Here is a 13,843-nt window from a genome sequence, read left to right as displayed (position 1 = left end):
CCCCTTCCCACTCGCCAGCTGCTCCAGCCCTGTTCTCACCCGCTGGCCACTCCAGCCCCGCAGACCCCGCACTAACATCCCAGCCAGCTGCCCCTGCCCTGACGTCCTGCGCTGGGGAAGGGGCAGCTGGGAGAGGAGCTGTCAGGCGCTTACCAGCTGACTGTCATCCTAAATGCAGCTGCTTTCAGATGGCTGGGGAGGCCACTGTGCTCCGGCGATTATCCCTCTCAGAGGAGGATTACAAAGTTCGCCTCGCAGGCGCCTCCTGCGCATTCACATGGCCACCCAACAGCCGCATATTGCCAAAATATGCGGCTTTACAAGCAGGGTATTGGCCACCTGAAAGTGCCTAACATTGTCATCAGATTTTTCCCACCAACTTCCGAAAGGCAGCATCTGCAACACTGGAACATTCTGCGAAGAGTGATTTTGAGCAGACTTTCTTAACCTTTTTATTTTGGCTATGGCCCCCTTAGGACTCTGTTGAAAGTTTCTGGGATCCCTCCCTGTGAAGCAGTGAATTTTAGTTGGTTTCTTCCATACTTTTCTCCTACCAACTGCAGAAAATACATTTTACGATTTCAACCTGTTGCCCCCAGGTGGGGGGTTATCCCCTCCCCCCCCTCCCCCCCCCTTGAGAATGGCTGGTCGAGTGTTATTTTGATCATTGTACTAAACTCTCCAGATTGAATATTCAAATTTAGGTTCAAAAGGAGTCTCATGCTATTCAAATTCGGAAAAGTGCTGCTTAATTCGAAGAACTACAGTCTGCACTTTTTAAAATGTTTTCATGAGTGGGAGAGTCTTGAACAAGGGGGCATTGTTACAAGATAAGGGAGCGGTCATTTAAAACATTAAAATTTCTTGTCTTGGAGGCAGGGAATCTGAGTCAAGATCTTTAGAAATATTTAAGATGGACATGGATAAATATTAGAAAATTTGAGGAATTGACTGCTTTTGGGAAATGTTGCAGAAGTGAAATCAGCATATTTTATCCAGGTTAAAATTAATAAATAAAGTTTCGGGGAAAAAAAGCATATTTTATCCATGATCATATTGAATGGCAGGGCAGGAATGAGAGGTCTGGTGGCCTACTCCTGCTCTTTTGTGCTCTTGTGTTTGAATATGAGTGGAATATATAGAGCTATGTTTAAGGCACAATTCACAACTTAAACCATGTTAAGCATTTGAAAGTGTTTGTTCTCTTGGGCTTGGAGTTATAATTTAGGTAAATATAGATTGCACATTTGGGAGCATGTGGCCTTTTTGACTGTAGCAAAAATTCAGTTAAAAGTTGCAGGCATAAAGTTTCCTAATCTGCAGTTTTTCTGAGAAGTATCTGGATCATGATTCTGCCTGCATTCTTGTTTGCTGAGATGCATTGAGTTTGGCTGGTACATCCCAGCCATCTGGAATTTGGCCACTTTTATTGAGGATAAAAGATTATTCACCCTTGATTTAACCAAATAGCCATATAACAGTTTACAGCGTGGAATCCTGGGCCAACTTTATAAAAGAGCTATTAACGTGGTCCCATCCCCTTACATTTTTTCAGACCCTCAGAGAGTGTTTCCTTTCTTTTAGATCCAGTTCTTTTTGCAAGTTCCTGGTGAAATTGCTTCCATAACCCAAACAGCCAATGCATTCCAGATCATGACTTGCTTAGTAAAAGCTCTCTCTTCCTCTTGTGACAGTGATCTAGCATCAGTGCCTCTTTTACAGAGCAGTAAATGAGTCCATTGTAGAACTATGAAGTACCAAAGGATCTGCCTGAAGCTAAGACTCATAGTTTCTTCAGGTTTACACTGATTGCTGTTTTAGCCAAGTCTGATATCTATCCAAAGGTAATTTAAAGATGTATTCCCTACATGAAACATCCTGGGAGTGGCATTGGCAAAGGCTACTCCAAAGTTGTTTAATCCATTGACTAAATGGGAAGGATTATGCACATTGAGGATTTGGATGGCAATTTCTGTGAAGGAAGTTGAATTTTTGTGACCTCCTAATTGTTGTATGTATCCAATGGCATTGTTCCATTAGTCTTGTCAGAAAATCCATAACATTTTTCTATTTCAGGTCACATTCAGTACTTATCAACCATCATAAAGGACAATCGAAAGCTTTTTAGAAAGAAATATGGGGTGCAGTTTTTGCTTGATACGATCCGTATGTGTTACAGGTATGTTCTGTTTCCCACAATTTTATTGGTGATTATGTTTTGGTACATGGATTATTTATGTTTTTTTACAAGTAATTATTCAGTTCATATGTACCAAGCTACAAATCAAAACAATGCACTAATACAGTACAATAAAATCCCCACTCTCTGATACCTATGGGGATTGCAGATGCTGGATATGCGAATTTTCCGGTTGACTGAGACACTCTTACAATGCCTAATACACCTGCATAAACAAAAAACAGTTTAAAAGACAAAATACAGTGCAAAATGTAAAGTAATTTGAAAAAAAAATCAGTATTGTAATCCTTAATTATGTAAAGTTCACTTTAATCAGGTAATCCCCGTAACTTAAAAAATTTAAATTCGAACCCTGGTTGCTGGCACTGTAACAGTGTTGCGCTAACTGTGCCACTGTCCCCTCCCCTCAAGTTTACTATATACTTAAAATTAATAAATATAAAACCTGTTACTAGGCAGGATAGGGAGACACTTTGGGGAGGGTCGCCCCAGCGGCGAGCGTAATTGGCCAGCTCTTGCTCCTGGGCGCCACCTTTTTACGACTTTATTCAAACAGCTGCTGCATCCGGGTCATGACCGGGACAACTTGGCTGGCTGAATATTTGCTCCCATCTTCACCAAGGGATTGTGTGTTGCTTCGGAAAACATTTACGTTTACAATTTTAAACTTTAAATTAAATTTTTATTGATCTGATTTATTTCACTTTATTAATTTTTTCCTTTTTTTTTACTGGATGCTTGAATTCTGGATACTGGGCATTTTATACCTAAATTCAATTGCCTTCTTCCAGCAGCTCAAGTCAAGATAGTGATTTATCCGTGGATGATGTGAAGACAATTCGAGCTTCACTCTATGGACTAATTAAATACTTCATCAGCAAGGGAGTCACCCAGGAGGAGGTCCAGAGCATTATGGGATACATTGCAGCCGTCAATGATGAAGAACAGGTAAAATAGAATTTTGCTCCTTCCCGAAGTTATTTGGTCACCCATCATATTTTATTTCTTAAAAATGTCATTGTACTGCTTATTTGGCTCTGGAGTCCTTAATGAGATGTTCATAAATAATAGTTCCTAACAGCATAACATTTCTCTTTCCAAGTATGGGTAATGGATGTTGATAGCAATGCCTCTGAAGTGAGAGGCAGTTAAGAATCAACAGCTGTTCCCCATAACCCTTATTTCCTCCATTATTCAAAAATCTGTGTCTTGAATCTATTTTATGAGGCAGCTTTGACTGTTTCATTGGGAAATTCCATAAAATGGATCTTAGGAGGTGTGACAGAATAAAATTTCTTAAACAATTTGTTTATTTCTTGAGGTTTGTAACTAATGACATTTTAAATCATTTTTAATTGCATTGATCGTTCTTGACACCTGTTCTGCTTTCAGTTGCCAATCAAGTACTTTCTGATCTTTCACCTAACTCTTAGTACTACCTCTGTTCAGTTCTTCTGTTTGCTTTTTCTATTCTATAGGTCTGTCATGTGTTATATTGTAGTTTTTTAACTGATTAATTGTCTACGTTTATCTTCAGTTTTTTCCAAGACTGTTATTTCTTGTTCTAAATGATCTACCTCTTTCATATAATCCTTCTTAGTAAAACTTAGAATTGAACCTCTCAAATGAGCTTTCAAAGCATCCCATATTACAAATTTGTCATTTAGAGATTTTTATAATTTTATTTATTAAACCACTTAACAAACGTATCACAATATTTCAAACTTAATCCAAATACATGTAGTATTATAAATGTACATAAAAAAGGAAAGAAAACCTACTTCTAAATCCCCCTCCCCCAACTCTCGACAAACTAAAAAGAAGAAAAAGAAAAGGGACAAGAAAACCACAACAGGAGCGCTTCACTTTCTAATATTTTAAACTTGTATATATTCATAGAGACCAATAGGATAAATACCAACAATTTGTAAATATGGGCTCCATATTTCACAAAATATATTTATCTCTTAAATTGTAAATAAGTAATTTTCTCAAGTTATAACAATACATTTTTTAGCTATTGCCAAAGCAATTTAAACAAATTTTACTTGATACATATTCAATTTTAATTTAGGTTTAATTCCTTTAATATCTCCAAGTAAAAATAACATTGGATCCTAATTCCAGTTATTTGTTCTAATAAATTACCCAAATCAAGCCAAAAGGGTTTAATTGTGGAACTCTGCCAAGTTGAATGTACCAACTTCTTGTCCACATCTAAAGCATAATTCTGAATATAATTGGTATTATATGGCTTTTGTGGTGTTAAATGTAACTGATGAATAAAATTATATTGAACGAATCAATATCTCACATTTATTGTACTTTTCATCCTCTCTCTACATATGAATCCATCTACGTTCATCTTTTTGCTTATTTAAATCTACCTCCCATTTTTGTCTTGATTTATGAACTCCCTCTTTTCAAGCCTTCTTTTGTAATCATTTATACACCTATGAAATAAATCTCTTTACATCCCTATTACTTAATAATAGTTCTACCTCTGTCTCTGGTGGTAATACTAAATCTTGACCAAAAATTTCACAAAGAAATCTCTTAACTTTATAATAACAAAATTTTGTATTTTCCAATATGTTAAATATTTCCTTTATTTTTTTATACCACAATTTTGCTGAATTTTCAAAAATGTATTTTCCATAGAAAATTGAATGTCTATTTTTAAATAAATGTTCCTCCAACATTAAACCTCTTCCTCCAATCTCTTAATTAGTTTTATTCCAAAGTTCAATTAAATGTTTTGTCATGGGTGTTTCTTTATTTGCAATTAATAATCTTGCATTCCATTTATAAATAAAATGTTGTGGATCAGTTTCTCCTACTTTATCAAGTTCTATATATACACATGATGGAACATTATTTAACTCATACATTACATTAATAAATTTCAACTGTGGTGTTTTATAATAATTCATAAAATTGGGGAGCTGTAAACCTCCTAAATCATATTTCCATGTCAGTTTCTCCAAAGAAATCCTAGCCAGTTTTCCTTTCCATAAAAATTTCCTAACACAAACATTTAATTCTGTAAAAACAAAATTGAGGAATTGAAATTGGAATTGATTGGAATAAATAGTATATTCGAGGAATTATATAAATCTTAACACAATTTACTCTACCCATCAAAGTAATAGGTAACGTTCCATTTTTCCAAATTTTCTTTAATAAAAATAATTAATTTAATTTAAATATTTTTGTCAAATCTGATTCCACATGAATACCTAAAGTTTTGGCCATCTAGATTCAATTACTTCCTTACATTTCTGATAATCTCACTAAAGACATAATCTCACTCTTCAACCTATTTATTTTATATCCTAATATATTTCCATATTCTTTTATTCGAATTTTAAGTTGTTGCAAAGAATTTAAAGGATCTGTTAAATAAATCAAAACATCATCTGCAAATAAATTTATTTTATATTCTTCTTGTTTTACTTTAATACCCGGTTCTATTGCTAAAACAAATAAAGCTGGTGACAATGGACAACCTTGTCTACTTGATCTCGTTAATTCAAAAGATGTTGAAATCTATCCATTTGTCACTACTTTTGAAATAGATTTTTTTATACATCATTCTAACCCAATAAAGATTGAACCCAATTTATATTTCTCTAAAACTTTAAAGAGGAAATCCATTCTAATCTATCAAATGCCTTTTCAGCATCCAAAGTAACTGCCACGCTCAGGTCTTCCCTTTTTTGAACCAAATGTATTTAACTAAGAAGCCTCGCTACATTATCTGCAGATTTCTGACTAACAAATCCAGTTTGATCCATATATATTAATTTTGATAAATATTTTGCCAATCTATTTGCTAATGTTTTAGCAAATATTTTATAATCAACATTCCATAGTGAAATTGGTCTATAAGTGCTGGTTTCCATTGGAACTCTATCTTTTTTTCAGAATTACTGTAATAATTGCCGTTAAAAAGGATTCTGCCAGAGAATGTACCTTCATTGAATAATTTAACACCTCCATAAATGGAGGTATTAAAAGATCTTTAAATTTCTTATAGAATTATAGAGGAAATCAGTCTCCCCCTGGCGATTTATTATTTTGCATTGAACTCATTACCTCGCTAATTTCCCTTACTGTAAATATTACATTCAAATCTTTCCATTCCTTATCATGCAGACAAGGCAAAGTCATTTGAGATTGAAAACTTGTCTATTTTATTTTCATCACGTACTGATTTTGAATGATATAATTCAGGCAAAAAAATCCCTGAATACATCATTTATATCTTGTGGTTTATATGTAATAGTCCCTGAAGATTTTTTTTTTAACTGCATTAATGACACTAGATGTCTGTTCATCTTTCAATTGCCATGCTAAAACTTTGAGCTCTTTCTCCTCATCCATAAAATGTTTAGTTCTTTGAATTAATTTTTCTGTTCTATAAGTGTGGATAGTATTTTATTGAAATATTTTTATTAATTAATTCTTTTTCTTTTCTTCTGAAGGATTATTTTTCTAATTTACCTATGTCCTGTTCTAATTGATTTGTCTATTATATATTGCTTTTTAATTTTAGCTGAGAAATGTATCATTTGACCTCGTATATGTTTTTGACACATCCCAAATAGTGCATTTATTATCCATTGAATTCAAATTAACTTTTAAAAATAATAGAATTTTCTTTCTTATAAAATCTCAATAATTTACTGTTTAATAATGCAGAATTAAACCTCCATCTATATGGTATATTTCCTTCTTCAAAAGTTGAACATAGCAATAAAAGTGGCGAATGATCAGAAAGTATTATTGCTTTATACTCAACTTCCTTGTAACTACCGACAATAAAAAATTATCTGTTCTCAAATAAGAATCATGTCTATGCAAATAAAAAGAATAGTCTTTCTCTAGGATTTAACTTTCACCAAATATCAACTAAATTTAATTGCTTCATAAAACTTAATATAGCCTTTGCTGCTTTAGCTCTTATTGCTGTTTTAGTTGATTTATCCAATAAATGGATCAAGACAACAATTAATATCTCCTTCTATTAAATTTAGAGGTACAGCACAGTAACAGGCAGTTTCAACCCACAAGTCTATGCCACCCAATTTACACCCCGTTAACTTACACCCCTTGGTATGTTTTGAGCGGTGGGAGGAAACCAGAGCTTCCAGAGAAAACCCACGCAGACATGGGGAGAATGTACAAACTCCTTACAGACAGTGTGGGACTTGTGCTGCCTTGTTACAGCAGCGCCTCCATTTTGGTTTCTCTAAATGACTCAGTGCATTATAACAGCAACTGTAGAGGAAAAGAATGTTGTTGATATAAGATATATAAATACAATTGTTTTAAGATTATTGTCATGTAATAGTACAGAACAAGTAATGATACACAAAATTGCTTTTTGCCTGCCATAAGGCAGACAGAGTTGCCATTAGTGTTGTCTGGTGCCCTTTACAGTAAGAGAGAAAGAGAAGCATAAGAAAGTTCCTTTAGAGTCACTAAGTATACACAGATTCCCTCTGGTGCTCCTGCTACCTCTGTAGCTGATCGATCCATTCATTGACAGCCCAAGGTCCAGATCCAATCCTCCGACACTATCAGGAAGCCTTCAGTGCCCAAGGCCCTTTGGGAGCCCTTGCCTTCAGCACTCTCTCGAATCCCAGTTCTGATATCTGGTTCCCATGAGCCAGTCTCCAGCAGCCCATGCGGGTCTCCTGACTGCATGTTGCCCGCAGCCTGTGAGGGTACTTCAGTTGCAGAGACCCTCCATTGCTGTGATCACTGTCCAGTCTAGCTATCTCCTTACCAATGGTTGGTGGTGGTGGGGGGTAGTCTGCTGCTCCCAGGAATCTTCAACCTCTCGTGGCCATTGCCAAACATAGGTGCTGCTATCATGGTGCAGGATTTTAAAGTAAAACACCTGTAACAGTCTGTTTAAAGTCTGCATGGAGCCATTGGCCTTAGGACTGGGCAGTTGAACCCTTTAGAGCAGCGTTGTCTCTCCACGCTCTGTTCTCCCATGTCTGTGCCAGCGACAGTTCTTCTGTTATAGTAGCTCTGGCTTGGCCACCATTTTTTTTCTTGAAAATACTTTAAATAGAAATAATAGTGTTTCACAGTTGTTTGTACTGCGATATTCACATGAACCTTAAAGTGGAAAATATCATGTGCAAATACCATGCATCAGTACAATTTGTTCATGAAATGCAGTGAGAAGACAGTGGATTCATTGTGGTGACCAGAAATAGAATTGAAGTATTAGCCAGCACCTAACTACTTTTTTTTTTCCTGGCCACCACACCCCCACCCCCCCCCCCTTCCCCCAATCCCCTTTCATTCTTTTTTCTCTAGCTCACTGGCATCTTGGAGGTCCTGCTGAATCTTCTTCAGACAAGTAGTGCTCGGGATCAGTTGTACCTGCTGCTCTTTGAACCGGGGAATGCTGATATTCTATACGCACTGCTGCTGAGCAACAAGTATTCCGACAAGCTGCGGGAGCTCGTTTTTAAGGTACAATGGCTGTCACTTGGTTTCTGTGCTAGATGCTCCATCATGTATGGGTTTTTACAGATTTGTGTAGTCATGCAAGTGTTTCAGGAAGAGGTAATAAAAGAGGTGAAATTAAGTAAAATGCGCACAACTTTTTAAAAAATAATTTTGCCATTGAATCAGTGAGCACCTGCCTTTGTGATTGTAGAGCTCATCGAAAGAACCAAAGACTTGTTGATCCAAACCAAGGCTTTTATTAGCAAAAGACAGGAGCTCTTCACAGGTGGCCGACCAGTCTGGAATGATCCAACCTGGCTAGGGACACAACCCTTTAAGGCCCAGACAATAGGCATGGCTTAGCTCTCAGCCAATCGCTGTAAGCACAGTCTAGATACAGTAACTATATACACTATGTACATTGGTGATAGATCTGTACTATCACATTCACCCCTTCTTGGAGAACTGACCCTGGAAAAAAAAACAAAAAAAAAAAAACGAGGGAGAGAATGAAAGGAAGGGGTAAGTCAAGGACTGTAGCGGTCAGGGGATCTGACCATCCGGCGTGACTGCCGTGGTGCCGGGATTGGGGTCGTCGGGTGCGACTGCTCCATCGCTCAATTCCCAGTCGTGTTGTCGGCAGGGTGGCCCGGGTCGTTGGGGTGCTGTTGGTCTTTCTGTTGCGGCACGGGGCCTGGGGAATAAAGAGTTGGGGAAGGTTGGGTTGGGGGGTTTGCTGGGTCTACCGCGTGCTGAGCTAAGTCCCACACCGAAACAGTGTCCTCCCGCCCGTCTGGGAACTCAATATAGGCGTAATGTGGGTTCGCGTGGAGTAGAGTCACTTGGTCGACCAAGGGGTCATTCTTTGAGTGCCGGACGTGGCGTCGCAAAAGGACGGGGCCAGGGACGGTGAGCCATGCCGGTAGAGTGGTTCCTGATTTAATTTCCTCGGGAAAAGGAACATCCTTTCGTGGGGGGTGGCATTTGTTGCAGTACATAGGAGGGAGCCGATGGAGTGTAAGGCACTAGTGAGAACCTCCTGCCAGTGAGAGGTGGGGAGACCTTTAGACCAGAGAGCCAGTGTAACCGCTCTCCATATGGTGTCATTCTCCCTCTCGACCTGGCCATTACCGTGTGGGTTATAGCTCGTGGTCCTGCTTGAAGCGATACCACACTCCAGAAGGTACTGTTGCAGCTCCGTGCTCATGAATGAGGACCCCCTGTCACTGTGGATGGAATTGAGGTATCCGAAAATGGTGAAAATACTGTGAAGGGCCTGTATCACTGAGGTGGCAGTGGTGTCTGGGCAGGGCACAGCGAACGGGAAGCGGGAGTACTCGTCGATGGCCGTAAGGATGTAGGTATTACGGTTGGTCGACGGTAGGGGCCCCTTAAAGTCTACGCTAAGACGCTCAAAGGGGCGGGTGGCTTTGATAACGTGGGAGTTATCCGGACGGAAGAAGTGGGGCTTGCATTCAGCGCACACCGAACAGGCTCGTGTCATGGAGCGGATCTCCTCGACTGTGTAGGGTAGGTTGCGCGCCTTGACAAAGTGGGTAAACCTAGTGACCCCTGGATGACAGAGCGCCTCATGGAGTTTCTGTAGTCTGTCCATCTGTATGCTGGCGCACGTCTCCCTGGAGAGCGCATCAGGCGGGTCGTTGAGCTTACCAGGCCGGTACAGGATGTCATAGTTAAAGGTGGAGAGTTCGATTCTCCATCTGGCGATTTTGTCGTTTTTTTATCTTACCACGCTGGGTGTTGCTGAACATGAAGGAGACCGCGCGTTGATCAGTCAACAGTGTAAAGCGCCTCCCAGCGAGGTAATGTCTCCAACGACGCACCGCTTCAACTATGGCCTGGGCCTCCTTCTCGACCGAGGAGTGTCTACTCTCCGGACCCTGGATGGTTCTGGAGAAGAAGGCTACAGGCCGACCGGCCTGGTTCAAGGTGGCTGCCAGGGCGAAGTCGGATGCATCGCTCTCGACTTGAAACGGGACAGACTCATCGATCGCGTGCAGCGTCGCAGCAGCGATGTCAGATTTGATTCGATCGAAAGCCGCTGTGGCTTTGGTCAAGAGGGGAAAGGAGGTGGTCTTGATAAGAGGACGCGCCTTGATGGCGTAGTGTGGAACCCATTGGGCGTAATACGAGAAAAGGCCCAGGCAGCGTTTGAGAGCTTTCTGGGTATGGGGGAGGGGTAAGTCCATTAGGGGACGCATGCGGTCAGGATCTGGCATGATTATCCCGTTCTCCACCACACAACCTAGAATAGCGAGTCGTGTGGTCCGGAAGACACACTTGTCCAAATTGTAAGTCAGGTTCAGCCGACGGGCAGTTTGAAGAAATTTGTCTAGGTTGGCGTCGTGGTCCTGCGTGCCGTGGCCGCAGATGGTGATATTGTCCAGATACGGGAAGGTAGCGGTTAGCCCGTTCTGGTCCACCATCCTGTCCATTTCCCGCTGGAAGACCGCGACACCATTCGTGACCCCGAATGGTACCCTGAGAAATTGATATAGCCGCCCATTCGCTTCAAAGGCCGTGAATGGTCGGTCCTCGCAGCGGATCGGGAGCTGGTGGTAGGCCGAATGTAGGTCAATGGTGGAGAAAATGTGGTATTGGGCGATCTGGTTCACCACATCTGTGATGGGTGGCAGGGGATACGCATCCAGGAGCGTGAAGCGGTTAATGGTCTGGCTATAGTCGACCACCATCCGTAGTTTTTCCCCGTTCTTGACAACCACCACCTGGGCTCTCCAGGGGCTTGAACTGGGTTCGATGATGCCCTCATCCAGCAATCTACGCACCTCATTCCTAATGAATTGCCTGTTTTCGTAACTATATTGCCGACTTTTGGTGGCCACAGGCTTCCAGCCAGGGGTGAGGTTTGTGAAGAGTGCTGGCGGGGCAATCCGGAGTGTGGAAAGGCCGCAGGATTGGTCCCAGGGCACGGGGGCGGGTTGCTCGGGTGCTTTGGGGGTGGGGCGATGGCAGACCGAGAGGGGGGCGTGGGGTCCCCCAAAGTGTAGGGACACCGTTCGGAACTGACATTGGAAGTCTAATCCCAGCAACACTGGGGCGCACAATTGGGGAAGGATGAATAATTTGAAGTGGGTGACCGTTATGCCCTGTACTTCCAGCGTGGCGATGCAATACCCCTTTATCCCAGTCGAGTGCGACCTCGTCGCTAATGAGATCCTCTGGGTAGTGGGGATAATGTCAAGTCCCCAACGGAGGGCCAGATCTGGCTGGATAAAACAATCAGTTGACCCAGAGTCAAATAAGCAATTGGTGTAGTGTCCATGCACTTTAATCAGTTCCATTGCTCTGGTGAGGGGATGAGAGCATTGCTGGTTCAGTGTTATTGAAGCAGTTGACAGGGGAGTTTTGCGCGATGACGTCACGCAACGGGATGACGTCATGCAACAGGATGACGTAGTCAACACTCGAGGAGCAGGTTGGAGGACCTCCCGGAAGTGCTATTGTGGCGGCGTCGGCGGTTGAATGGTAAGTAGTGGGGTTTGTAGTTGCTCGCGATTGGCAGTGGGTAGGTCGTTGGTCGCGGCGGTCGGGCCCTGGCGGTCGTCGGCGATGGACGCTAGGGTGAGTACTTAGTTGGCCGCGGGGGTGGCTGTGGCGGCGGTAGCACCAGCGGTAGCGTCGGCCCCGGGGGTGTCTGTGGCGGTGGCAGCAGCGGCGGTAGCGTCGGCCCCGGGGGTGTCTGTGGCGGCGGCAGCAGTGGCGGTAGCGTCGGCTCAGGGGGTGTCTGTGGCGGCGGCAGCAGCGACGGTAGCGTCGAGTGTTCAGCACGGGTGTGAGAGGTGGGCCAACACCATGGTTGCGAGGGTGGGCTGCCCCTTCCGGGTTCGGCGTCTCCGTGACGTCAGGCGTTGCCGTGCAGGGGAGCCCTCGCTCTCATTGGACGAGAGCTCTGGGGAAGAAGAGTTTGAATGGGATAGTGGCGGTTGGGCTTCACACGGGGCATTGTGTTTGCTGGCGGCCATTTTAGACCTACAGACTGCAGCAAAGTGGCCCTTTTTAAGGCATTCTGGCATCTGGCTTTTCTTGCTGGGCACTGGGACCTGCTGTGTTTGTCCCTCCCGCAGAAATAACATTTTGGGTTCGCAGGGGGCAGGATAGCAGCAGCCGACAGGCCGTCAGGGGTAGGGTAGAAGGGCATTCTACTCACATCAGAACGTGGGGTCCAGTCCCTGGAGAACTCGGTGTACTTTAAGGCTGCATCCTCCATTGTGATTGCAATCTGGGCCACGTCCTCTAGGTTTTCTACCCCTTGCTCGAGCAATCGCAGCCTCATTTCGTTCGATCGGAGCCCGGCCACATAGGCATCCCGGACGAGATCGTTTGTGATCTCGGCAGCAGTTTTGTCCACACAGTTACAATCCTTGCCCAATGCCTTTAATACTTGTAAATATGTCCTGCTGGACTCGCCGGGCTGTTGCTTCCTCGAAGCAAGCACGAGCCGGACATGAACTCTGTTCACCGGTTGATTATACAGTTCTTTCAGTACCTTTATGGCTGCAGTGTAAGTGGTCTCATCCTGGATGTTCTCGTAGACTCTCAAGGACACCATAGACAGCAATGCTGTTAGACGCTGGTTATCCTCCTCCACCTCAATGAATCTCAGGAAGTTTTCAAAGTTCAGCAGCCAGAACTTAAAGGCTTTGAAGGCTGTAGCTGACTGTGGGTCGATATCAAGTTTTTCTGGCCGAGTTAAACGCTCCTTCCCTTTCAAAAAAAATTCTTTTTGCTAATAAAATTGTAGAGCTCGTCGAAAGAACCAAAGACTTGTTGATCTAAACCAAGGCTTTTATTAGCAAAAGACCGGAGCTCTTCACAGGTGGCCGACCAGTCCGGAATGATCCGACCTGGCTAGAGACACAACCCTTTAAGGCCCAGACAATAGGCGTGGCTAAGCTCTCCGCCAATCGCTGTAAGCACAGTCTAGATACAGTAACTATATACACTATGTACATTGGTGATAGATCTGTACTATCACAATGATGAATAGTAATTGCTTGAGGAACACTCTATCCTCAGCACTTTGCAAGGATGGTTTGACCCAGACCTGTAATTTCTAGATAAAAAGATGATTAAAAATCTGAGGAAGCCATTGACACGAATGGCTGTGGAGCCCAAGTCATTGGATAG

The 13,843-nt window shown here is 42.4% G+C and overlaps 1 protein-coding gene across 6 annotated transcripts in view; it reads left to right on the top strand.

Moving 5' to 3' along the window:
* The window catches only part of nbeal1 (neurobeachin-like 1), a 353,839-nt gene that overhangs the window by 234,074 nt on the left and 105,922 nt on the right, over nucleotides 1-13,843 (top strand). For 5 of the 6 annotated variants that reach the window (XR_011356411.1, XR_011356412.1, XM_069934130.1 and 2 more), the window contains 3 exons: nucleotides 2,077-2,179; nucleotides 2,992-3,148; nucleotides 8,540-8,698. Coding sequence is in view for 4 of the 6 variants with exons in the window: in XM_069934130.1 (XP_069790231.1) it covers nucleotides 2,077-2,179; nucleotides 2,992-3,148; nucleotides 8,540-8,698 (419 nt within the window). In the remaining 2 variants the exon portion in view is untranslated. The remainder of the gene's footprint in view (nucleotides 1-2,076; nucleotides 2,180-2,991; nucleotides 3,149-8,539; nucleotides 8,699-13,843) is intronic. The other variant, XM_069934131.1, reaches the window with a different exon arrangement.

This window comes from Narcine bancroftii, chromosome 4 (genome assembly GCF_036971445.1).
Source record: "Narcine bancroftii isolate sNarBan1 chromosome 4, sNarBan1.hap1, whole genome shotgun sequence".
In the NCBI taxonomy this organism is placed as follows: domain Eukaryota; kingdom Metazoa; phylum Chordata; class Chondrichthyes; order Torpediniformes; family Narcinidae; genus Narcine; species Narcine bancroftii.
This window is presented reverse-complemented; position numbering and strand designations above follow the sequence as displayed.